The sequence below is a fragment of the Accipiter gentilis genome, chromosome 16 (genome assembly GCF_929443795.1).
Source record: "Accipiter gentilis chromosome 16, bAccGen1.1, whole genome shotgun sequence".
Lineage (NCBI taxonomy): Eukaryota > Metazoa > Chordata > Aves > Accipitriformes > Accipitridae > Astur > Astur gentilis.
This window is the reverse complement of record NC_064895.1, coordinates 7784460-7811199: the sequence shown is the minus strand read 5'-3', so window position 1 is coordinate 7811199 and position 26740 is coordinate 7784460. Positions and strand designations below refer to the sequence as shown.

Here is a 26740-nt window from a genome sequence, read left to right as displayed (position 1 = left end):
GTGTAAGCTAGCAGAAGAGGGATACAAGGAGAGAAGTGTTTACAACTTTCAGATGTTGATTTTTCAAGTATTTGAATTGAAGAAAGTGGAAATGCAGCTTAATGAAAGTCTGTAGTCTGCAGTTCCAGAAAACGGTTTCATTTTTTTTAAACAAACCTGCAAACATACTCTACTGAGCATAATCTCAAAACTCTTCCTCTTAGGTCTACTTTGCAGTTATTTCTTTTCATTGTGTACAATAAATGTAATGATCTGTTCTTATGGACTGATTTGTTTTTAAGGGTAAGAAAGGCTAGATTGTTTTTTTTTAATTAACATTCAGAACAGGCAAAGGAGGGTGGATGAAAGTTGTATCTCTTCTCTGGCTGGGTAAAGAGTAGTAAGTGCAGTCATTCCCCTGTTTAGCGCTCAAGGGCAATACACAGAAATCCTTTCATTGATTCAATTTACCAGAAGATTTAAAAGCAAGAGAGTAATTTGAAATTTGATGGGAATGTGTAATATCGCAGGTTTATGTTGCATTTTCCTGCAGTGAAGTGGAGAATTCAGAGATAAAGTAACCCTTAACATTTTCCTTGACCCTTGAAATTTTATACTCTTAAAGGTTTAAGGCAGACTCCTAGCTTAGTACAGTGAATTGCATTAAAGAAAACATCCAATGACGGCCTCGATCTGTATGATGCCTCCAAACAGGAAAATATCTTTAGAAAACAGTTATTTTGATACGTAACTGAGAATATACTAATGATTTAAGAAGAACTCTCTCGCGTGTGTTTGTTTTTCGTGTATATTCTGGCTGATGCCATTTTGATAGCTTTGTGTTTGGTTTGTTGCGTTTTGGTTCTTACGCTGGTCGCTATAGCAGACGCAGGGGACGGAGGTGCCAGCGGTGTCTCAGCTGGCCGCTGCCCTGTGTCCAGCACGAGTCTGCCCTGGCAGCCAGAGCAGGTGCCATGGCTCGTGTCCCTGCTCCTGATCTGTCCGCAGAGCAGGTAGCCAGCGTTATATTTAGATGGTGTTCTTGCAACACAGGGTTGAAATCCTTCTGTTCCAGGGGAGTTTGCTGCCTGCAGACGAGCTTCCAAAGTTGTAGAGGGTGAAGGCTCTGTAGTTTGGATGCTACACTGCGTGAGCTAAATAATCTGCAGGGGTTTCCTGGAAGGATAATCCAGCCCGGTTCCTCTCATTCAGCCAAAGGGAAACATGCTGGCTCTGTATGAGTTGGGATGGGATTTTTTAGGGGAGAGGGGAGAGTGTTGCTTCTGCAAGAATTACATAGCCATCCCGCTCCTAACATTATGTCTGGGAGTCAGAGTGTATCAGCAGGGTTCTGCAAGCTTTGTGCGTTTTAGTAGTCAGTTTATCCTACTAATTGGAGCATTTTTCTGAGTTAGTGTTATCTTGTAAACATATGTGCTTATTGATGGTTAGGACAAAATATTTCTGCTGCTGGTAAGATTTGTTGCTGACCTCAATGCAGATCATTTTTTGCACTTAACCATGATTACAGTAAAATTTAAAGTGGTTCAGTGAAATTGCAGGCTTGTGTTAGAGTTGAGATGTGGATGGTATGATACAGAAGTATCTTGCGATCAATTAAAAAAAATTTTGAGTTTTAAACCACCATAGTGAAAGCTATAAATAAATTTTTTTGGCTTCGTCACATGACCAAAAGCAACCTTCAAGAAGGATGTTTAAACTAAGGTGTAACAGCAAGTCTGCTGCTTGGTGCTAAGCAAAACTTCCATGTCAGTGAGAGATTTGAGGGCCAGTGAAGCATCAATATTTGCCATAGTTTTAGCGCGTGCTAATTAAAACTACCCATAATGCTGTCCCTCATGCTAGATGAACAAACTTGAATCTTAATTGTAACTATAAAAGGCAATGATAAGGTGAGCTAAAAGGAAATGCCAATGGTAATGCCCGTACACGCAAAGCTAATATGTATTAACATACTACTACCTATAATTTCCCGGAATGCATTTCACAATTATCTGTCTGCAGGGACATTAAAAGCACCTGGAGCAGCAAAGTGAAATATTGATGGTATATATATAAATAAACCACTCTGATTTTTATGTGTCATGAAGACCGTAGCTGCACATGGGTGCATTAGTTTTTACAGTCTAGAGAAAGCGTCACCAATTTGATCAGCTTAATTTTCATAGTGTTAAGAAATAGCGGTGTGTGTTAATATCATTATCTTTGTCATGCTTTCCTCCTTCAATTGAGAATTACATCTTTTTTATTATATATAACCTTATGTTTTTATTCATTTTAGACAAGCTCTATATGGGACCAGGGCAACTGTACCATGATCTGCAGAACCTTTTACATGACTTGAATGTAGTTGGTCAAATTAGTCAATTAATAGGCAGCCTTAAAGGAAACTATCAGGTAATAAAAAAAGCTGGATTTATTTTCAAATATGTTCCTGTTGTAAAGTAGCATAACTGTCTCTCCCTAGGATCTGTGCAAGACATTCTTTAGTTCCCTCTGTAAAGAGTGTAATAATTTTTACCTCTAGTAAATCATTTACTGTTAACTGTTTAGCATTATAAGTAGATTACAGCTGGTTTTCTAATCTTGTTTTTTGTTTTTAAGCTTAGGTGTTTACTACTACATGTGTTTGCATTTGTTCAGCGGCTGATAAGCTTATATGGAAACAATTACATTTTGATCTTAAGAAATTGGATTCTTGCAGTTAGACAAGGTAGTAGGAGGATGGTTGTTTGGAGGAAGCTCTTGATGCCCATCCAAGCTCATAATCCTGGCTTTCAGGCAGAGCCGTACTTAAAACTGAGTGCAGATCACAAAAATATAAAAGGATTTTCGGAGGAATCTTCAAAGTAATTTGCTTTGGCTTTGTTCACATCCCTTTTATTTAGCTTATATTCTGGAAAACAGATACAGTACTTTAACACTGGCTTTCAGAATGAGTTCTCCACAGTCTTAAGACTTCAAAAAGTTGCCTTTTTGACTTTTATTTTATATGCTTTATATATACGTAGGCACAATTTTTAACTCCTACCTGCCACCATAGGCTGTAAATATATATATGCGTGTGAATATGTGTATGAAAGCTGAGTTTCTCTTGGGATATCTTGCCTTCAGTCAAGGGCATTAAATAAAACACAACGTTTTGTGAAAATATGTACTGTTAAGGAAGTTTATGGAAACAGTACTTTTGGACAAAATTTCACAAGTATTTGAAGGTGAATTTCAGCTGCATTATTGGGAATATGTATAGCACAGATACCATAAGACATTCACCCATTGGCATATACAAAACCTTTCTGCCTGTACTGCCAGTCAGAGCCAACTACGTTTTGAAAACTTAAAATTCAGTCAATGTTTCCAGGTAGAGATGTGTAAGATAACTAGAACAGCTTAGTTGAGGAATGGGTTCAGCTTCTCTATTTTTGAAAAAGACTTCCATTTTCATAACATTCTGGCTGTGGAAAATTAGTGTACTTTTGTGTATGAATACTTGTCACTATTGATGCTTTAAGTGTCACTCAGGTGTGCTTTTACCCTCTGTGACCGAACACTCAGTTTGCAGAGGGTCATTGTTTCAGCATCCTACTTAAACAGATTCCAACCACACAGACAGCTTTCATGATGGCTCTGTAAACATGTTGCCTCAAAGATTTGAACAAAAACATATTGGCAGTTTTGTTTGTAGACGTTTTCATGAGATTTTCTTTAGAAACAGAATTTGTGGGTTCTGTATAACTACTCATTGAAATGAAGTAAAAGGGTTGTGTGTACACCTGATGCAAATTTACATTTTTTTAATCTGACAGACGATTGGGAATGTCATTTGTGTATCATCAAACTCTGAGCAATGTGAGATTAAATCGTCAGACAAAATATGTAAAATATGCTAGCAAATTTTTTACAGATATTTTTGAAATGTGTTTACAAATACAGCTAAATTATCCATGATTAAAATGTGGACTCAGTGAGGCCCAGGTGCCAGGAATTGTTATATGCAGAGATCACCTTAGTTAGCCTGTTGGAAATAGGCCAGTAGGCTGGCGTTGAATCTTAGCTTTTTTTAATTTTTCAGAACTTAAACCAATCTGTAGCCCATGACTGGACCTCAGGTTTACAAAAACTGATTTTGAAAAAAGAAGATGAAATCAGAGCGGCAGATCGCTGTAGAATTCAGCTGCAACTCCCAGGAAAACAGGACAAGTCAGTAGTAATCTTGATTACAAAACTTTCTAAATGGGCTTATGTATTAGGCATAGATGTACCAGGGAGGATTTGGGAATCTGTAGCTCTTCCCCCTCTTCTGTCTCCACAGTTAGCCTCTGACTTCTGCTCTCATGCCACAGTGCTGTGAACTTGTGTGTTCCAGGGCAGTGTTGTAGTTTTTCTCCCGTTCCTCAACCCTGCGTTCCAGATGCAAGAAGCCAGAGAGGAACTGTGGCAGTGACGGCTAATAGGGAACAGCCACTGTTATGTTCCTTCACCAAGGAGGGTGTTCTTCTCATACCATTTCGTGTAAAGTGTAGGAAGCTGGGCGTACGGTGTATTATAGCCTGCATGCTTGTATCGGAGCTGTGTCTTTGTCTAAGTATTAGAAAATGATGACATTTCATCTTGCTCAACATTTTTAGCCTTGACTGTATCTCATACTCAATGCATCTAGAGTGGCTTTTTTTTTTTTTGTCTTGCAGGTCTGGGCGGCCCACTTTTTTTACAGCTGTGTTCAATACATTTACCCCTGCCATCAAACAGTCTTGGATCAACAATTTACAAATGGCTAAACTGGCCCTTGGTAATTCCTAGTTACTTAAATTTCCTGTCAAGATAGCTCTCAATGTACAGTGTAATTTTTTTATTTTTAATTTTTTTTAGAAAATTACTTTTTTGTGAAAATCTATCTGCAGATGTTAAAATTGCAATACAGTAAATAGTAGTGATTGTGTATCACTACAATGTAATGATGTTATGCATTTTATTATGAAGGAATATAACTTCTACAGTATTTTAATGAAGTCTGTGGTAATCACTACTAGTTTTTATACCTAAATCGCCGAGAATGAGGTATGCTACAGAACAGACAGGCGAGGAAGTTATTTTGTTATAAATTTATTTCTTCAGATCTTAGGAACTTTTTAAACTTTGAACTTCAGGTTCAAATTTCTCAGTTTTAGCACAGAATGTTTTTAGCTAGGAAATATCAGCAAAGCTGTTTGGTTCATTTGTTCAGCTTTCTGAGCATGAAATAAACTTACAGGTGTAGTTTTAGTATAATGCAATATTTCTGTAGTTGGATATGTAAAAATCAAGGGGTTTGGAGGGAGTTGGTTTGTGGTTTGTTTTTTTTAAAACATAATTCTGTAGTCTTCACTGGAGGGATTATCACAAACAAACCTGATCTAAGTGGGAGCAGTCAAGAATGTGCTGTCCTTTGATGTTATTGGTCTCCTATGTTTGCACAGAGGGTATAGGTTTCCAAAGATACCTGGGATTTTGAATGCTTAAGTTGAGAAACATTGAAGATAGGCACTTGCTAGAAAGCACACTTCACCAGCACATCCTTAAAATACAGTGCTTTTATGGTATCTGACTGAAGGCAGGCAAAATAACAAAAACAAAAGAAGAGAGAATGGATGTCTCCATCACTTCAGGAGGAGGATCCTTATGATTATGATAAGTAGTAGTTGGTAGTGATGTCACTTATACAGGCAGAGAAATGCTATTTGCAAAACAGATTTCCTAGAATCTGAGGAGACGTTTGATGTGCCTTTTCCTCTTTTAATAACCTACTGACAAAATCATTAAAAGAAAGCCCTTAACGTTTTGCTAGTGTAAGGTGTTGGGTTTTTTGCATTATCAGTGTAATCTACTATATTGAATTTTTGCTCATAGTTTGACATTGTCATTTATGCGTATATGGCATAAGAACAGCCTGATCAGTATTAACCAATCCTAACAGAATTCTATTATATTCCTGTAGAGAGGTATAAGTGATTATTCAGTGAAAGTATTGTGGGACGTTTGTTGTTTTGTTCTTTCCATTACAGCGGAGGATAACCTGTTAGGTTGGTTCTGTGTAGAAGATGATGGGAATCAAATCAAAAAGGAGAAACATCCTCTCCTTGTTAGACACATGCCAGTGATGATGGCCAAGCAACAGGAGTTTAAGGTGAACAGAATTTTTATATGAAATTACAGTTGCTTTTGTTGTGTGATATAACTGCTAAGGAATACCATATTGTAAATACATCTATTAATTTGTCTTTACTAGTTCTCTTGAGTTTACTACCAGTAGCAACAGAAGGTCCAAGAGGGTCACAGGAATGCAAAATACTGCAATCTTTGAGGCACTATGGAACATAGTGTTTACTTATATATAGCATGACATTCACTTTCAGTTGTAAGCTCATCACTTAATGAAAACAGAACTGCTGGGAATTTTGCATTGGACTTGAGGTTTCCAAGCGTTTGAGGCTCCAAAGTAACGTGCAGCTTACAAAATGCAGGAATCTGATATCCGTGATAGCTGTCCTGTACCTGTGTAAATATGTGGAATCCTCCTGAAATTTCTGGTTTTCATTAGCACACAGAGAGCAATAGTTTTAAAATAGTTTTAAAACTTCGGTTTTATGGGGTCTTATATAAGGTGTAGTTCTGTTCTGAACAATGATACAGAAATCATTTAATGGTTCATTTCCTAAAGTAATGTATCAGTTTGAACTCAAATTGACCACTAGCTTTAATGATGAAAATAAGTACAGCATGTCCAGACCAACAGATTGAAGGGAAGGGTGCTGGATACTATTTTTTTTCTGTGCATCAACAGGATTTCTTATTGACCATCAGTCAGGCTTGTGCAAAAACAGTAATGGAAATAAAATTGTATAAGTATGGCAAGAATCTCAGTGTTAAATTAACATCATCATGTGGGTACTGCTTAAAGCAGTAAGTCTGCATACCCTCATTGCTAGGAGGGAAGTTCAGCTGACAGCTTCGTTTCAAGTGTGAGTATGCAGTCCTGGATGCTGAGGAAGAGTAATTGCTAGCTGGAAATGCATTTGAAATGTGTAATGGTGTTAAATGAAGCCATTCCTTTGACACTGGTTTTCAGAGCAGAGCTGCGGTTTACAGCAGCTAAAGTCTACTGAAAGTCTCTGGTCTCCCATACAACCATAATAATTCTTGTCTTATTGAACAGTCAGCTTTTTCTGTATTTGCGGTGGGTTGACCCTGGCTGGATGCCAGGTGCCCACCAAAGCTGTTCTATCACTCCCCCTCCTCAGCCGGACACGGGAGAGAAAATATAACAAAGGGCTCGTGGGTTGAGACAAGGACAGGGAGGGATCACTCACGCACATCATGGGCAAAGCAGACTCGACTTTGGGAAAATTAATTTAATTTATTACCAAACAAACCAGAGTAGGGTAATGAGAAATAAAACCAAATCTTAAAACCCCTTCTCCCCCACCCTTCCCTCCTTCCCAGCTCAACCCCACTCCCGGTTTTCTCTCCCTCCTCCCCCCGGCGGCGCAGGGGGACGGGGAATGGGGATTGGGGTCAGTTCCTCACACCTTGTCTCTGCCGCTCCTTCCTCCTCAGGAGGAGGACTCCTCACTCGCCCCTGCTCCACCGGGGGGTCCCTCCCACGGGAGACAGTCCTTCATGAACCTCTCCAACGTGGCACTTTCCCTGGGCTGCAGTCCTTCAGGAGCACACTGCTCCAGCGCGGGTCCCCCACGGGGTCACAAGTCCTGCCAGAAAACCTGCTCCAGCGTGGGCTCCTTGCTCCATGGGTCCACAGGTCCTGCCAGGAGCCTTCTCCAGCGCGGGCTTCCCACGGGGTCACAGCCTCCTTCGGGCACCCACCTGCTCCGGCGTGGGGTCCTCCCCGGGCTGCAGGTGGAGATCTGCTCCCCTGTGGACCTCCCTGGGCTGCAGGGACACAGCCTGCCTCACCAGGGTCTTCCCCACGGGCTGCAGGGGAATCTCTGCTCCGGCGCCTGGAGCACCTCCTCCTCCTCCTTCTGCACTGACCTGGGGGTCTGCAGGGTTGTTTCTCTTGCATGTTCTCACTCCTCTCTCCAGCTGCCGTTTCTGTGCCCATTGCAACTTTTTTCCCTTCCTAAATATGTTATCACAGAGGCGCTACCACCATCGCTGATGGGCTCGGCCTTGGCCAGCAGCCGGCCCGTCTCAGAGCCGGGTGGCGTTGGCTCTGTCAGACATGGGGGAAGCTTCCAGCAGCTTCTTACAGAAGCCACCCCTGTAACCCTTTCCCCGCTACCAAAACCTTGCCACCCAAAACCAATACAGTACTGAATACTTTCTAAAATCACCACTTTTTTTTCAGAAACTTAAAATATTTATGTTTCCTTAGAGCCTACATGTTTGTAAGTCCTGTAGGTCCATGCCAGGAGCCTTGAAGGCCCAGGCTGAACTCCTGTGATCAAGTTACAACAGGATCTGCTTGTTTTGAAAGGAAAGTCTGTTGCCCATAGGTGATGGTTTTTGCCTTGGTCACCTCAGGAGAATACAGTGTGAAAATATTTGCCTGAGCTCTGGGACAACTTTGCCAGTTTTGCAGCTCCTGGAGAGAATGTGGGTGTGAGCCCAGCTGTCATGCCTGGTGCTCCCAAGTCCTTGGTATTACTGGAAAAGATGATCTAAGTATTATTGGTGGTTTTCTGCAGCCTGAGCTAAAGTTTGGGTGTCAGGCCACAGCTTGGGGTGGGAAGAGACCCTTGGCTTGGCTGATCCTGCTTGTTATTACCTGTGCTCAGGCTGCCCAGTGGTGTAGGGAGCCTGTAAAAACTTCTTCCATCACAGCAAGTTTACACCCCAGGCAAAGGGCTTCTGTCAAGATTGAGAGCTAAACTACCAGGGTTTAACTACGGAAAAACTTCATCGGTTTTGACTAAGGTGCAAAGTAACACAGAGATGTAACAAGCAGCCTGATAAATACCCAGCATGCAGGCTGTCTTTTCTTTCACTAGTGATGTATGTAGCTGTCACAGCTACTGTACATCACCACTACGAGTAGATACCCTCAGCATGTGTTAAATGAGATGTGCTAAGCCTGGCATGGATAGCTCTTTTTTTTTTTTTTTTTCCTTTCTCATCTATGAGTTTCCATCTTTTATCCTTACAGTGAATTGCTTTGGTGAATACATGACATTATTTTTACTACTGCTAATCACTTGGTGATGCCTGCTGACTTCAGGGAGATAGGGAGATTTGTGAAATTCTTTGCACTTCTGAAAATTAAGTAAAATCGGAGTTTAGAACTCTTAACTTACACCTGCTTGTTTCTTTTTTTTCTTTTTTTCTTTTTTTCTAATTATTCACTGTTGGGAGGTGATGTTGCCAGGTTATGGTGAAGTTGTCGAAGTTAATACTAACCAAATTGTCTCTAGTCCTGCAATATAATTGCGATGACATTGTTGTCTGAGGCGAGAACTTCAGTGTGAATTATGGAGAATCTTATCTAAAAATGTAGTATCACACCTCATCAGAAACCTTTCTATTCTCTACATGTTTATGAATTGCTTTATACATTTTAAAGTGTTTATATAAGCTTTAGGGAGCTCTGTCATGGATATTAGGAAAATTAGGGAAAATAGAAATCCATGACTACTCATAAAAATGCCTGTTTTCAGAGCCTTGGTGCTTGAATGATTTTCAGAATTGGGATGGACTTAAATATAGATCTCTAGTGTGTTGTAGCTTTCAGGTTTTTCGTAAGTGGCCTGCATGATAAGCTCATGAGTATGGTTATTAATTTGCTGACAGTAACATAATTACATGAAGTTGGGAAGGAGTAGGAGTATTACGGGTGATAGTATTAGCATTCAGAATTAGTAAAGCTCCTGGAGAAATAATTTGAGGGGGAAAACGGGGCGGGGGGGAAGGGATGACAGTCCGTAGGACAGACACATGGTATTCTCAGGCAGAAATAAAGAGCTTCACAAGTACAGACCAGGGAGGTGGTTGAGTAGAAGGTCTGTAAAAGTAACTTTTAATAGACTGGCAAGCTAAGGATTATTTAAGAATGTAATGTTGTTATAAAGAGCAAATAATCAATGGGATGTGTACAAACAGGCTTCAGAAGAGGTAATCATGACGTAATGCTGCTAACAGCCTTGCTGGGATAGCATGTTCAGGTGAGAAAGTTCTGCATTCTCAAATATATGAAGCTGATATATCTGCTGGAGAGATGCCAGTTGGAAAAGTGATAGTAATCCAGAATTTTAAGAACAAGAATTAAAAAATATAAACTATTTTAAATTGTTTTAAATGTAATTTATTAAGTGACAATGTTAGTTTAGCCTAATGAAGAGGAGACTCAGGCAGGGTCAAGACATATATCAGCCTTATGTAAAAGGACACTGCAGAAGGGAAGTACCTGGTGACTGAGATGAAAAGTAACAGACTAACAGTTACAGCAAGGATGACGTTAGATTGGGTATTTGGAAAAACTTAATAAAAGTCATGAAGCATTTGAGCAGATCAGCTACAGAATTTGTAGTCTTTGGTTTTTAATGTCTATAAGAGTAGAAAGGAGTGTGTTAGAAACAACACAAGTGTAGCTGACCCTGCCCACGGGAAGCTGGAGGGACTAAACTTCTTGCCTTCTGTGATTCTTTGATATCCTTAAATACTTTAGTTAATTATGGACTAAATTAGACAGAAACAGGCATATCTTTTTAATGTGGTAACTGCTCTCTTTTCTTTTTGCTTGAAGATTGAATGTGCTGCTTATAATCCTGAACCATACCTCTCTGGTGAAACAGAGTCAGATTCCTGTGCCATGGAACATGGTTTTCTTTGGGTAAGCGTAATCTTTAAAAGCTAAAAGGGGAGTTGTCTCCTGTTTCTCTGCATTGTTTTTTGTGACTCTCAGCAATATATGGATCTGAATAAATTTTTGGGGGTTTCTCTCTTTTTTTTTTTGTTTGTTTATTTGAAGATGGGCATCTATAAAGGATAGCTAGTAATTTTGTCCATGTGATCTCACTGTTCTCTGCAGGGTGTCACATTATGTGTGTGTGATTTGTTAGTGCGGCACAGAACAAATTCCAATGTGCTGAGCACATTCAGAAGTGAGTTCTGTGCTAATTTACAATGAGGGCTGCTAAAACCCATATGAGCTCATACTGTCCTATTGTCTGTTTCCATATTTTAAAAATGTTTTGGCCATAAATAATCTGTTTAAGACTGTACATAGGAAAAAAACCATTCTGGCATATTGTTATGACCCCAAATATGCAGATATTCCAGCAGACAAAGTAAAATAGCCAATACTTTTTTTTTAAAAAAAAAGCTAATGATTTCAGTAGCTTTTATTGTTACTATAATACTGAAATTTTAAGGGAACTCTTGTGAATTAGAAGTTAGAAATAACGTTTGTCAGTGGTCCTTTTCAAGGTGACCCATATAATTTCTTTTTGTCTTCGCTGTTTGTAAACAGTCATCACAAACATATTCCAATAAAATCTTTCTACTGCCACAAAATGTTCTTTCTTTCTCTTGGCTATGTTTTTTCATTCATATAAACGTAAAGAGTTACTATATAAAAACACTTACAGCTGCTTGGGCAGACTTTTTTTTTTTTGCACTCTTCCCAGATTCCTAAAAAGTACAGATTTGTGGACATATTGATGATACTTAGTTCTGGATCAAGGAGAAGTTTAGGATCCTGTATCAGCAAGTTTACAAAAGGGATTATATTAATAATCCCTCTTTCTGTTGGGACAGAGCATTTATTTGTAGACCTGTTACTGTGCAAATGACAGGCCTCAGCTATATTATCTGTTTTTAAAAGAATCTGAGATTAATTTAGGACACTGGTTATTAAAATAATATTACACATGTACTTATTGTAATTGCATTACATTATGTATATAGATATGAGGCAGACATCAGAATAGGCCATACTATTCCTCCTTTCAAAAAAGAAAGAACTGGTTTTGTGAGTATACAAGGGAATTTTGTGTATATAATCTTTTGAAGTGTCTTGTATTTGTGTTGAATTATTTTCTTGTTTATATCTTAATGCATGAAAACTCATATTCACTCATATAACTTGAGATGCACTCTTCAGTTAATATTCCAGTCGTTCCTTCTTGTTAATGCTGATCTTCTTGGAGACAGATATCAGTCTTGGTCTTTTTTTTCTTTCCTCTTTCCAATTCAGATTGGCAGTTGCACTAATCAGATGGGCCAGATTGCAATAGTCTCATTTCAAAGCTCTAGCCCCAAGGTTATTGAGTGCTTCAATGTGGAATCACGGATTCTCTGCATGGTCTACATACCAGAGGAGGAGAAACTGAAAGAGCAAAATAAGGCTCTTGAGTCTGAAAACATTCTTGCAAAAGCCTCTAATGTGCCTACTATTTGCCTTGGCATGGAAGAAGGAAGGTGATTCTCATTTGTAGTGTACTGTGTATGATTTTTACTATTTTATAGCAAAATTGTGTGAGATACTTCCAAGAAAATGTTTTCTTTTTAAAAAAGTATCCATGTGATATCCCAGTGACCTCAACTTCTCCTTTCCACCTAAATCAAGGAAAAAATACCCTCTACATGATTTCAAAATACACTATGTAGTATTTGAAAATAAAATAATGTGTATCTTTGATGAAAGAGGATTAATTCATCATACATCATGTCTGAAAAATATAAATATTACTTTTGTAACGTTACAACATAATCTTTAGGTATTAGAAGATTTTCAGAATGACAAAGAATTACAAATGAAAAAAAATTTCAGAATTACATTCCTTCAGAATGAGGAACCCATTAACCTACACTGTGATATTGTGCAGGATTTGTCATGTGAATAAATAATATTGCTGTTTACTATTGACATGAATTATTTTGCTGTGTTTGAAGTGATGACCTTACTGAGTCAAAACAAAGCTACATTTTCTAAACTTACAGGTCAGTAAGCAAACAGATCTTGTTATAGCTAGTGAGGGCATAAGTATGTAACTACATGTGGTTTTTGAAGGTGTTTCTAACCAGTATGAATGAAGGAGAACAGAATTCTCCAGGGAAAATGCTATGTTTCCAGAAATTCCAACAGATAATTGTACTGCTTATCTTTGCTTGTGAAGTGCAATTAATTCCAGATTAAACTATTCAATATCCCTAACATATCCATGGTAATAATTGGTAGGAATGGTGGGAATATTAAGTGTAATTGATGTCTGGTAGTGTCGTGAGGTTTTTTCTATTTTCCTAGTTCTTCAGGTAATACTTAATCCATATTTTTTTTAAACTAATAGAAAGTTTTGGATAGACTCATAATAAGGACTTTGAGCAGAATTTTCATTATGTCTCTTTGTTGAATAAATGTTTCTCCAAACAAGATCATATGACAAGTGTTGTCATATGTTAATGTTAAGTAATTAGAAATTGTCTACGTAGACATTTTGGAGGGTCGAGATACTACTTTCCATACTAATCTTCCTATGAGTGGAAGAAGAAAACCTTTTTTCTTCCCAATATTTTATTCTAAATCTCTTTTGTGCATATTCTGATAAGTACTAAATAAAACATAATTTCACAGATTTTTTTTTTTTTGCTTGCTTCTTTTTATAGCATTTCTATTTACAAAAGTTGCCAAGGCTCAAAGAAAATTCGACTTCAACACTTCTTCACTCCTGAAAAATCCACTGTTATGAGCTTAACATATATGTCTCAATACTTGTTTGCTGGCTTGGTAAATGGAAACATCTCAATCTACACAAAAGCAGAAGGTAATGTAGTGATATGATTTGATAACATCCTGAGGAGCTCACATGCCAGTGTGTTTTGGCAGAAGTCATTTTCCACTATTATATTTTCCGAAAATTGTCTGTAAAACTGCTGAACTAAGCTTACTACACTTTTCAGTACTTCTGAAAAGACTTGCTTTCTCTTTTTGAAGGACGGTAGAAACTTTGATACTGTTCCCACTTTTACCATATGATATATATGAAAAATGATTTGTGCCCCTTGGCTTAAACCCTAAGGTCTTCAATGTTACAAGAGCCCAGAAGCTTATGTGATAACAGGCAGTATACTGTATTTTACACAGCACAATGCTAATTCCGCTCAACTACCCAGTATTGGTGTTTATGAAACACAAAAATTCCTTATTGGCAGAGATTCCTGTATAGCTCATTTGAAATGACAACTCCATTTTTACTGTACACATAGGAGAAATCTTTCCTATGTGTGTGACTCATGTATTTCACAGTAGGACTCCTTTTTCCATTTGCATCACAGTTGGTTGTTTTGTATCTAGCTAAGTAATTGGCTAAAATAATTTGAGTAAAGGAGAATCCCATGTAATAGTTCTGAATTGGAACTGTCTTCTCCAGAGCTGGTTCAGGTGCTTGTCTGTGTACTTCTAGTATATCTCACTAACTTCCCAGCAGTACTGCATACGTATATAGTTAATTCAGTTCAAAATCAGCAGGGCTTTACTCAAAGTTTGAAACTTGAGTTTTCAAGTGAGATGTTAGCATAAAGACACCTGACCTTGCAAAGTGCAGAGCCAGCAGAGATTGGATGTACCTTATTAGTGTGAGCTGCATAATGATGGTTGTCATACTTCTCTAATGAGGTGGGCCCTGTAAACAGTGTAGTTACGTTTGTGTGGCACTATACCTTGGCTACTAAATCCTGCCAGTCTCCAACTGAGGAGCCAAGTTCAGTGTCTTGAATCTTGGAACAAATCATATGTCCACGGTTAGATCATATAAGGATGTGGTTTGGGAAAGGCACAGGATGCAATTTTTTATGTTTTTTTTTTTTCCAAGCAACAAAGAATCTGAAAAAAAGTGTTGGGAAAGAGGTTTCCTTTCACCAGTTGTCATCTTCAACCCAGTGGGTTTCCTGTTGAGCTGTTGTCTCAGATCTGAAGCCAGACATTAGATTACAGTTCCCTTTAAAACAAATTTTTTTTAATTGCTGAATAGCAACTTTTTCTTTGTTTTGGAGGCACAGGAGTGAGGCCTTGATCCTAGTCTCATAATATCATTCTTGATGTTTCAGTTTCTCTATGTACCTGGGTAGGGTAGTAAAGTGAATCTGGCATCTTCTCTGAAAGGGATTGGTGTATTTAAGCTCTTTTAAGATTGCAGTTGCCGTCACTCAACTTCTTCCAGAAAAGACTACTTCAAAAAGACGGGTGGCATCCTTGGCAGTATGGGTAAGAAAGGATGCATGGGTTGCATATCTACAGAGGATGTTAAGGACAGGGTAGGGCTGTTAACCAGACTGGGTTACGTTATGAGCTGGAGGTTATGTTGTATTGACCAGGATCGTAGTGTCCCTGTTTATCTTTGTCTGAAGACACCAGTTTTGCACAGCTAGATATTCACAGAGCCTGTCACAGTCTATTTCAGGATTGCTGAAGCTCTGAGATGGGAAATACGGATTCATGTTTTTCTGACTCATCTTGTAATCACTTTCCTTACAGTTTGGTCTGTGTTATTTCAGTTCTCCATACCTTACGAAAGTTATGCAAATCAGCTGCTCCCAGCATTCATATTCCTTATAGTTCGCTGCTGTGGTCATGTGAGCAGTCAGCCCTGGAGGGGTGTTTTTATGAGCGTTGACCTATTTTACCAAACAAAGGAATCCAAGCAGTGAAACGGGAGGGCGGGGAAATGCAGCCTCTGAAGAGCTTTGTGCAATTCATCAGGGTCGCCTTCAGTTCTACAGAGGGGGTTTACTTTCCAGCCATGCACTTCAACATGGGTTTTGGTCTATCAGCGTAAAGGAAATTAAGGAAAGATTTAAAAGTGAACGTGAAAATGGTCACTGCATTACAAGGCATCTTGTTTTGAAGCCTGAGAAGGACAAATGCTATGGAATGCAAAGGTTAAATGGTTGTGCAGCCTGTTGTGGGACTCCATGAATGAAAAAGGGTAGTCTGTCTTGAGGATGAAAATCCATCTTGCAGTCTCTATTAGAGTTGTGATCCTTGTGTCTTCCTCTCTGGGCAGAATGTGTAGTGGATCAGTTCAGTCACTGAAGCTCAGTGCCTTTATGTATATAGTCAAAGACCCAGGACTTCCGTCATTTGGTTTTCAGTACCCAAATAGTGCTAATTTTTCCTGTTGTTTTCAGATGGCTCAATGTATGTAAATATCCAGCTTGTTCACAAACAGCAAATGCTTTCTTCTGACTTTCTTCACAAGAGAACTTTTTCAGATTGGCAGCAACAAGAATGTTCTCTGGCTGCAGAAAGTCTTGTCTTGAAGTAACTTAGAATGGAAACTAAGAAGTATGTATAGTAAACTGAGGAACACAAGCCATGTTAGTGGAAGAGTTGAAGATACACAGTGAGATTTCTTCCTTTATGGACGGCAGTCATGTTTTACTGAGACACCTCTGTATCAGTGTATTTTCACTTAAGAGTTAAAAAGTGTTTAAGCCTGAACGTATTTGAACATAATTTAAAAGCAAAGTCAATGAGATGCTGATACCATAAAATCTACTCAGCTCTTAAATGTGAGCTAACATCGTGATCTGTGAAAATGTCACAGAAAGACTAGGATGTAGGTCAGCTAATATGTTAAGCCTAAAAATAGGAGCCCTGATAATTATCCTCAATAATCCTTAATTTTATGCGGGTGAGAAGACTCGTTTGGGGAACTGTGAAACAGCTAATGCATTAAATATTGTTATATATAGGAATGGAAGTGATGCACATGGTAATGTTTCTGACACCTTGTGTGTTGGGATCCTGTTTACAGCGCTATTAACTTTTGCAGTTATCAGTCTGCAATATTTTGTATTTAGTGTTTGCCTCAGGCTGAATTATTAGGAATATTTCCAGGCAAAACACTTCCGGATGAGGTTAAGGAAAAAGTACATTGTATTGTCTTTGTTTAAAAAACATAACAAAACCCCTTTGTGATGATTGCAGACGGCCCAGCAGATGTGTTTTCTGAGTGATGTAATAGCAAAAAAGGTCAGCGCATGTTTGACTTCCATTCACAAAAGTATCTTAGGAAAGGGAAATCACAGTCTTTATTTAATACAGGTGTATTGTTCCTGATATACCGTAGTCAGTTCCAGCTACTTCCTTTCTTCTAGACATTGATACACATTTCCTTTCCATAAAGTTGTGTAGAGAGTATGGAGAGAAACAGGAAAAAGAAAATAAAAACTCAGAATGGTTGTGGCAAAGAGTAGAAGAATTAATATATTAGTAGTTTCAGAAAGAGTTTGGTTAAGATGAGAGAACAGATGCACAAAGAAGACATGCTGCTTTGATTGCAACGGCTGTCCTTTCCGCACATGATTGGTATGTGTAGCCTCTCACTCATGTGTACAGCACCTGCAGTAAGCCCTTGTGTACTCACCCCTAGAATTAAATTCACAGTGCTTGGTATCCTTGGTGGTCCTTCCCCTCTGTTCAGCACTGGTGAGGCCACACTTGGAATGTTGGTCCAGTTTTGGGCTCCTCAGTATGAGGCACATGAACATGGTGGAGAGAGTCCAGCACAGGGCCATGCCGATGATGAAGGGACAGGAGCATCTCTCCTGTGAGGAAAGGCCGAGAGAGTTGGGACTGCTCAACCTGGAGAAGAGAAGGCTCAGGGGGATCTCATCAATGTCTACAAATACCTGAAGGGAGGGTGGAAAGAGGATGGAGCCAGGCTTTTGTCACTGGGCACCACTGAATGGACCAGAGGCAGTGGGCACAAACTGAAACACAGGAGGTGCCATCTGAACATCAGGAAACACTTTTTGTTACTGTGAGGGTGACTGGGCACTGGCACAGGTTGCCCAGAGAGGTGGTGGAGCCTCCATCCTTGGAGATACTCAGAAGCCATCTGGACACAGTCCTGGGCAGCCAACACTAGGTAGCTGCTTGAGCAGGGGCGTTGGACCAGATGACCTCCAGAGCTGCCTTCCAACTCAACCAGTCTGTGGCTCTCTGAGTAGAGAAATTGTCCAAACAAACCTGTAAGAAATTGAAACAAGGCATTTCTTAATGTCATTGTACTTCCAGGTGCCACTGAGCTAGAGAAGTGCCACTTGTGATTCACAATGCGGAGCTTGCACCTGTGTTTAGTTTCTTAAGTTGAGGATGAATTGTGCCGCTTTTTTTTTTTTTAAACAGGATAGGAGAAATAGGACATGTAATTTCTCATATAGTATCCTAATGGCTAAGGCACTAGGCTCTAGGCTGAAGAGATCTCTGCTTTATCAAATTATTATTTAATACATAAACTTTTGCTCTGTTGCCTCTCACCCAGTCTTTAACCCTTTTTTTCCAAGAGTTTTTAACAAGAAGAAGGGACCGGGAATGCTGCTGTTGCTGCTGCGAGTGGCCCTCACTTGTGTGGCTAGAGGTCTCTTCTGGAAGCCCAAAGATACTGGTGTGAATCTTCATTTGCCCTAGAGAGAATTAAGCTCGCAGACCCGTAAGAGGAAGCCTCTCGCATGTTTTAATGAAACCTGTATTTTCTAGTAGGTTTTTGCAGAGCCTGTTTCCATATGTGTATGCTGCTAGGTTCTGGCCCTGTGGTTTACAAAAGGAAGAAAAGCTCAACTTTGAGGATTGCAATTGAATGTGAAACAAAAACACCACCTGAGGCAATTCTGGCCATGCACAGAAGTTTACATTCTTCAGAGAAACTTCTCTGTAAAAACTCAGGCAGCTCTGAAGTTGGTCAAGAGTTTTGATGACATACCTGTCCAAAGAGGCCTCATGACACTAACCAGTGATCATTTCCAAAGGATTGGTATCAAAGAAAAGGACCAAAACTGAAAGGAAATACAGGAGTGAGGGGCAACAGTTACAACAGTGAAGGGGTAGCAGGTCAGTTCATTAGCAAGATACCTTGATCAGTTTGGCAAGACAATTGTGTACTTTGACAAATGCAGGAACGGAGGTATATCTGGAATGTAAGGCACTGACCTCAAACCTCAGAGCTTGGGTGGATCCACGCACTGCTCCAGCTTGTCTGAAGAGTGTGGTTCTGGCATGTGTTTGCCACTTAAAGCAGACATGGTGAGAGGTGTTGCTATGAAAAGTAAGGAATGGTATTAAGCTGTTAGGGAGGGGCCTAGAGCAGAGATATGGAAAAAGAAATAAATACTGTTGTCTTGACTGTGTTATCACTTTTAGCAGTATCGCCTAATACTTGTTACCAGAAATATGTTGATATGGCTATCAGTCTTATTTGCATATCTCATGCTGGGACTTCCAGCACCACCCCATCTCTAGAATTTTAGGTAGAACTCTGTCAGCTATTTAGCATGAAGAATTTGTTGCATATGTAGGAAAATATTACTGTATGCATGTGTAGCACAGGATGTTCCTAGTTATACCTTGTTTAGAAGAGCGGACCTGAGTCTCTCAGCTTATTTCCAAGTGATAAGAAATGTGCTAAACTTTATACTTCTGTAGCTACCATCTTAACTCCTCAACAGTGCTGGTTTATGTACCATGTGATGGAAAAAATGTTTGTGCTCCACTGCACAAATTAACCAACAACTGCTGTTCCCAGGGCTGTGTTGGCAGCTCTGTTGAAATCATCAATAGTGCTGCTAAGCAAGAGAGGAAGCTACCAACAAAAAAGCACGTTCAGTTCAGCTCGACTGAAAGTGTAAAAGAAGGAAAAACTACTACAAACTTTAAAAAGACTTTCTGAGGAGATAAACTGTATTTTATTAAGTTATGAAGACTTTAAAGCACCAACAAATTGTAATTAGTAGAAATACTAAATATTGATAAATTATTTATAAACTAAATAGTAAGAAGAAACTTATTTTTATAAATTATTGTAAAATAATACTACTTTCCTTCACTGGGTTTTACGGAGACAAACCACAGGACAGAATGTTGGCTATTTTATCTTTCTATAAAATGAACATTGTTTTAAAACTTTTCCTATCTGATTAAATTCGAATGAATAGAAGGATAACTGATTTTCTAAAATTTATAAAAGTCACAAGACTAATAACAAAATGTACTAATGGAAATAATGTCCTTATACATTAAAGTCTTAGAAATATTTTATGAGTATAAGATACCTTACTTCTTATGCAGCTAAACAGCCTGATACAAGCATTGCAAGATACTGTTCAGCTTTGGATTATAAACTATGGCACGTAACTATTGGAGAAATATAACTTACAGAGTGTATTACAAGTAGTGGCATAACACAGATTTATTAGTGCATAGACGCAATAGTTCTTAAAAACTGTGTTCTCATGTTTTAAATATTCATCTAATATGTAAATATCAGAAGTTATGACGTCTTATTTCTAGAAGCTCCTAGATTTGTTTTAATATTTGACCCTGTTCTCAGATTTTGTGGACGCATCTCATTCCTGCAAATAGCTGTACCTGCAATTCATATAGATGCCTATATTCTATTACAGTAATGTTATAGAGACTGCCAGACTGTCATGTCTTGTGTTCTAGGCATTTGGTGTATCTATAGCAAGAGTCTATACCTGCTTTAATGTGGTCAGTTTAAGATCTGAGTCAACTAAAACTTGCAAATACAGTAACCAGTATGTGTTGCTAATACTCATATGGACTTTTTCTCACAAAGCAAAAGGAAACCCCCTATCTCTTCTCCCATTGTTTCCTTCCTCTTTCCACGGGTGTCAGGCTTTGATCTTGTATTTGCTTGGGGTGCAGATAACTGATTTTTCCACATACAGACTAGCCTCTGGTTATAGGATGTATGCACTGCATATTGCATCTTATTTGGTATCGATACGCTTACCTCATAGGTAGAAGACGACTTCATTGTCTGTGGCTTTTCAGCATTCTAGAGACAACAATGACCATAAAATCTTCCTAAAGCTAAAACAATGCTTATTTAGAGAACAGAAACAAGGCATCGATTGAACAGAATTTTAAGATAAGCCACACTTCTGTGGGCACTCCTGTAGGTATTCTCCAGCCAGGTCTCTGGGAGCCACATTATATACATCTCCATTGCTTATTTTTCTTTTGCTCAATTCCTGCTTTTCAGGAAACAATTTGCTGGACTCCTTGCACTGGCTTTGTCCTATTGTATGCCTTGAGATTTTGTTGGCAAAAGTTTTATCTCAGCTACTATTTCTTGATTCTTCTCTTTTGTCTTAGGAAAAAATCAGTTTATTAAATCAGTAACTAACTAAGGAGTTATAACATCAAATGAAGCCATTCCATATAGTTTGGAAGTGCTGCATCTAATTTTAAAGACATGGATAGTGCCAGTTGTTGGACCTTACATAAGTATGTCTTGAATCTGTAGGTGTTTACACAAGTAGAATAGAGATAATCCATCTTTTCACCTAGATTTTAGAAGCAGTGAACTTTGTATCAGATGGGTAACACGGAATAGCCAGCATCAAACATGAAGTCTGTGCAGACAGGTGTTGAATAGGGTTTGCTGAGATCTGGAGAGAGAGACAGAGTGTATTACATTGCCTTAAAAGTGTGATTTTTATAGTCTTGAAACAACTTGTGAACTAGACACAGACTTGCCAAGTAATTTTGATGATGGGCAATAAAATTCTTGGTGATCTTGCTTTTAGCCAGCAGCCTGTGGTTAAAGCATTCATAGAAGTATGTTGGATTACCAGGCTTAATCCCTTGCCTTGCTTGAGAGGATTTGTACCCATGCTTCCAACCCTCAAGAGATTTCTCTGGCTGCCACAAAATAAGAAGAGAGAGATGCACAGTGCTTAATTTCTCCTCCTGGTGCCATTCCACTTTGTATAATTAATTAAGCATTCACGGAGGCAGGGACCAGAACACAGCTGACCCATCATTTAAATACTGCCCTAATTATCTGACTAGAGAGTCTCCCCCTGCCCTTTTTTTCCCCTCATCTGTCTCATGCTGTCTGATCTGGAAGACAGCAATGTTTGCAGGAAGAAATAAAAAAGTGCTACAGAATAGCCTTATCACATGGCTAGGGGGTATCTGGGTAGAGTGATAGCTTTGTTTTTTTTCCTGGGCCTATATATCAAGTGGCATTGCAGTTTCTTTGCATGAAGTCATGGTAACATGAAAGACATCATGTGTCTCTCTCACCTTTTTCATATGTCCAATCCCACTGAACTCTTAAAGCTAACTGGATTGTTAAGTGCTGTGCTAACAGCACCAACAGAAAATGGTTTTGTGAGAACTGTTTTGATATGCGTATTTGTTGAATCAAATATTCATAACACTGGTAGTATTTGTAACATTGGTAATACTGAACTCACCTTCTTATCTTGCAGTAACTTGTTTTAGAATTTTTATTTTGCAATCAACATCCACCTGACACCAGTACTAATTTTCCTTCTCACTCAGAACTATTGCAAATGCTAGATAATAATTCTAAATAAGAATTGATCAAAATTAATAACATGGCTTAATGCTTAGCCACCTGAGGAGTTGCATGGAAGTTGAGGCATAAAGATCCAGATTAAAAAAAACCCAAACCTTAGATGCTTGAAATGACATTTAAGCAAAATTTAAATCCCGGTCAAGATCCTGAAAATCCCTATTAACCTATCACTTCAGTATCAGCTATGCTTTATATATAGATTGATGTATAGCTTGACTATATTTAAGAGAAAGAGCTGTTGAGTTCAGTGAATGGTTTTGTATGTACCTTGTGTTGTTCAGTGTGAAAATATAACTGCAGAAGAAAAGATAGCTTCTTGCTCAGCATATCTGCTCTTTGCCCAAATTCAGTCTTTATCCTTCGGAAGAGACAGTAAGAAAAGACTAGAATTATGCTGGTTTTATCCCTAAAAAGGAAACATGAGGGTGCTGCATGCTGGATGCTGTTACGACTTCTGCAGTCAGCATAAGTTAGGCAACAAAAGTCAGGATATGCACACGTGTGCAGCTCTGCTCTCTGAAGTCTTTGCACTGAACTGCCTACACTGGTTAAAGCATTCATAGGGTATGGGCAGACTCCACTTAAGAATTGAATTTGAGGATAACATGGTTGCTAGCAAAAGAAAACTTTTCCAGGAGTTTCTGTATTAGTAATGGCACATATGAGTCATGAAGAACACAGAGTGACTTTGACATCACTGGCTAGTAACTGGGAACACTCTTCTCACTTGCAAACTAAAATCATTTTCATGATTTTGACAGCCTGGAACTAAATGTCATTTTCACAAAGATGCTTTCGGAAGAGAGCCACATCCTGAAAATGACTCAGCGAAGGTTGTATCATGCAGATGGCAGAAGCAATGACAAGTACTCCGGAGCTGAGGCTTCTCATTATTGTTGTTGCTGCTGTTACTGTGAAGCAGGAAATTTTGTACTCCTTTACCTAAGCAGATAATAAAGATGCACTTGTTATTGCGGGGAAAAAGAAAAAAAAGAAGGTGTACTTAAGTGCTTGCCTAAAGATGTGTTTACCTTGGTCTCATCAATCAATATTTAAGTGGTTACTGAGTTGAAACTGGTGTCAGTAACGTAGACAACTTTTCTGAAGCTTATGCAGAAAAAAGGCTTTAAAGTGAGGAAATGGGGCCTTTTTGACATATTTTATCTCAATATAAAATCAGAAACTTTAACAGATTTTTATATTATTGCAAAAGCATAATGGATAGAAATGTGGTCTTTGAGACTTCATGCTCAATGCATGCTTACAGTAGAAATAAACTAATATAAAAGTATCAAAATTGTTATTGACATATTTAGTATGTCAGATTGTATGTGTAAAAGACATAGCTACTATTTCAAAAAGCCCATGTTGCTGGCTTTTAAATTTGGAGAGAAATAATGTGTTAATCCTTGTTTCAAAGAGATGGCAAGTGAGAGTCACCAGAGCTGTAAGTGGCAGCATGCAGTTTTTATCAGAAGGTCTCTGAATAATTGATTGTGCCGCATACACATGCATAATGTAATTTGGATCTACTAAATGTGGTCCATAGAAAACCCTGTGGATTATAGTTGGGGGAAAAAAAATAGGAAAAGTGAAGATATCGCACAATACTGAGTTTTAATTTCTTCTTAAAGAAAATTTCCATCTTAGAGTGAAGCATCCAGTAGCAGGAAGTCCATTCCATCAGTGTGCTCTTGGAGAGACATCTGAGCTCATTACAACTTACAGTAAAAATCTTGCTGACTACTTTTCACATGGAAGATGATTCTGTCCTAGTTGGAAGTTGATTCATCTTGAAATAGGTCGTTTGTGAGCTCCTTCTGAGTTGGAGAAAATTATATGAGCCATGGTTTTCTGACTGTATTTCCTCTGGAAAGGAAAGCAGTTGTATCGGAACAGCAATGTGGGGTTCCTTGTTTATCAATTAATCCAGATAAAATTTGTTCAGTTAACAAACATAGGAGTGTTTGGTTTTGGTTTTCCCCTTAATGTTGTATTACCCTTACAAACTTACCCTGGAAGCTAAAATTAAACATACATAAGTCGCAGTGTAGCTTGAAGTGGCAACTGGCAGAGATTCTAGCAGTAGGCTTGAGAGAGTGTTTTCAAAACTGTTTTAAAAGAGATTACCATTTTGTTGTGTATAACCTTTCTTCTTTTTTATTGAAGACGGCTCGTGGAACACAGAACCTCAGAAGATAGTTAAACTGGGGGTTCTCCCTGTTAGAAGCCTGCTTGTGATGGAGGAGACCATTTGGGCTGCATGTGGCGGACAAATTTTTATAATCAGCACTGTGACACATTCCATAGAGGTAAACGCTTTTAAAAGCATTGCTCACATACTATGCTACAGCGTATAAGTGGTGACATTTTTAAACATTAAAATCTGTTTAATAAGCTTCATGATTCAGGAAGCTTTTAATGAAATATGGTTTCAGTTCTGTTAAATCCCACTCCCCACAGTTTGAAATTCTGCCATGATGTTCTCTGCTGTTGCTGATGTCTCATTAGACCTAGGTTTGCTTCCACGTTCCCCCAGGTTTCCATAAGGCGCTTGGAACTTGTAGAGTATTTGAGGCAAGAGATTTGCTTAAAAATGAGATCTGAGGAAAGGCAGCAAAGTGGGTTCCTATAGGAATTGCCTGTTAATTCCAGAAGAAGGTTTAATTAAGAGACTGCCTCTACATAGTTAGATGTTACTTGTACTTTGCAATGATTTCATAATGTATTTCTTCAGAGTTTTGCTTCTCAGTGGCCTACAAAAAATTGCTTTGTGTAAGGACATTTTCCAATGAGTAATCATACAAAAGTCAGCTTTTCTGGAAGGAGAGTAGAGTGTTAAGGATTCAAGCTCATATTTGTGACCACATTTTCCAGAAAGCATTAAGCCCTCATTTCTGTCAAAATTGCAGTCTCCACCAAAAGAATGTCTTAGTGGTCTAAAGTTTAGAGTTGATGAGACGTTGGGAATTAAGCCTCTCCTTCGACCTACAGTGCGGTTATACTGAGTTGCATGATGTTTACAGCCATGAAGTTCTTTCAAACAGGAGTCGTGATGAGCTCACAGCTGCCTCCTTTGTGTGCTTTGTTGCTGCTTTTTTTGTTTCATTGATGATCGTGTTTTCTCCCAACAATCGTCTATTTGGTACAATTGATTCTGTGAGTCATTGTCATGGGTTTGCAGGGAAATAGCTAACATCCTAATTTCTTCTGTCTTTATCTGTGCTTTCTGGATGATTTGTTTCATCCAAGTAGATGCTCGGATCATATATTTTCCTACTTTATTTTTCTTGTTTTGTTTGTAGGCTTGTTTTGTTGGTAGTTTGAATGGTATGATGAGGGAAAGATTTTGAAGAGTGATTTGGATAGGTGCTTGAAATGGACCTTTGTTAACTTCATTGGGGGGACAGGGTAGCCTCTGGGACACCTGGTTACTGTCCTACAGACTTCAATGATGAATCACGCTGATTCTCACCAAGAAATACATAGCAATGGTAAGAGATCACAGCCAGATTGTTCCTGTGTGAGGTTGGTTACATACAGCCAGATGTCTGTAAATAATTTTGGCAATTCTGGCTTAATTCTATCACAAACCTCTTGCTAGATCAGGTGGTATGGCTGCAGTTTGGGCTATGCTGTGCTCTTTTGCCACAGGAGAACAAAAGCAGTTAGACAGGCTTTGAGGATTAAAGAATGTATAAAGCTTACTCTATCAAAATACAGTATAGCATAATGGATTGCAGAATTGAAAACAGAAGTTCAGAGAGATAAAATAACAAATATTCTATCAATATCTCTCAGACATGGTAGTTTCCTTTTTCAGCTGTTACTGCAAGTTTTCCTGTAAAAGCATCACAGGAGGGTTTTTCTTCATTTCCAGAGTGCTTTATAAACTAACCCATCCATTGTATTCAGAGCTCAGATTATTATAGATCCACTGACTTTTATAGCTATAATTAATATACAGGCAATGAATGCTGTAGCAAACAACATAACAAATTATGCAACTAGAAATGGTGAATATGGGTTCAATAATGTTTTCTCGACACAGATCATTTTATTCAACAACATGATGATTTTTTGTATGACTGGCTAAGGGTCATCTTTTTTATTCCACACAAATTTCCACACCATAGCATGTCATCTTCCTCATAGAACTGTGAACAAATGATGATTTTCTGTTGCGTCTTTACTGGTCCTAAGACATACACAAGTACTGCTCTTGTTTTCATTATCTCACCAGAATAAACAGCTCACTAATGTTTCTGCTATTGCTACCTGCTCAGTTACCTGACTTATTTTGATAACTTCCTGGGTTTATATTTCCAGAAGTGATCTGCTATGAAGTGCATACCATGTTCATTGGCAGTACTGTTTCAATATTATATTATACATGA

General features: G+C 38.6%; 1 protein-coding gene across 4 annotated transcripts in view; it reads left to right on the top strand.

The window, feature by feature from the left end:
- The window catches only part of ARHGEF10 (Rho guanine nucleotide exchange factor 10), a 119153-nt gene that overhangs the window by 76125 nt on the left and 16288 nt on the right, over positions 1 to 26740 (top strand). For all 4 annotated transcript variants that reach the window (XM_049818615.1, XM_049818616.1, XM_049818617.1 and 1 more), the window contains 8 exons: positions 2282 to 2397; positions 4073 to 4200; positions 4689 to 4789; positions 6042 to 6163; positions 10736 to 10822; positions 12188 to 12411; positions 13597 to 13754; positions 24513 to 24655. In XM_049818615.1, the coding sequence (XP_049674572.1) occupies positions 2282 to 2397; positions 4073 to 4200; positions 4689 to 4789; positions 6042 to 6163; positions 10736 to 10822; positions 12188 to 12411; positions 13597 to 13754; positions 24513 to 24655 (1079 nt within the window). The remainder of the gene's footprint in view (positions 1 to 2281; positions 2398 to 4072; positions 4201 to 4688; positions 4790 to 6041; positions 6164 to 10735; positions 10823 to 12187; positions 12412 to 13596; positions 13755 to 24512; positions 24656 to 26740) is intronic.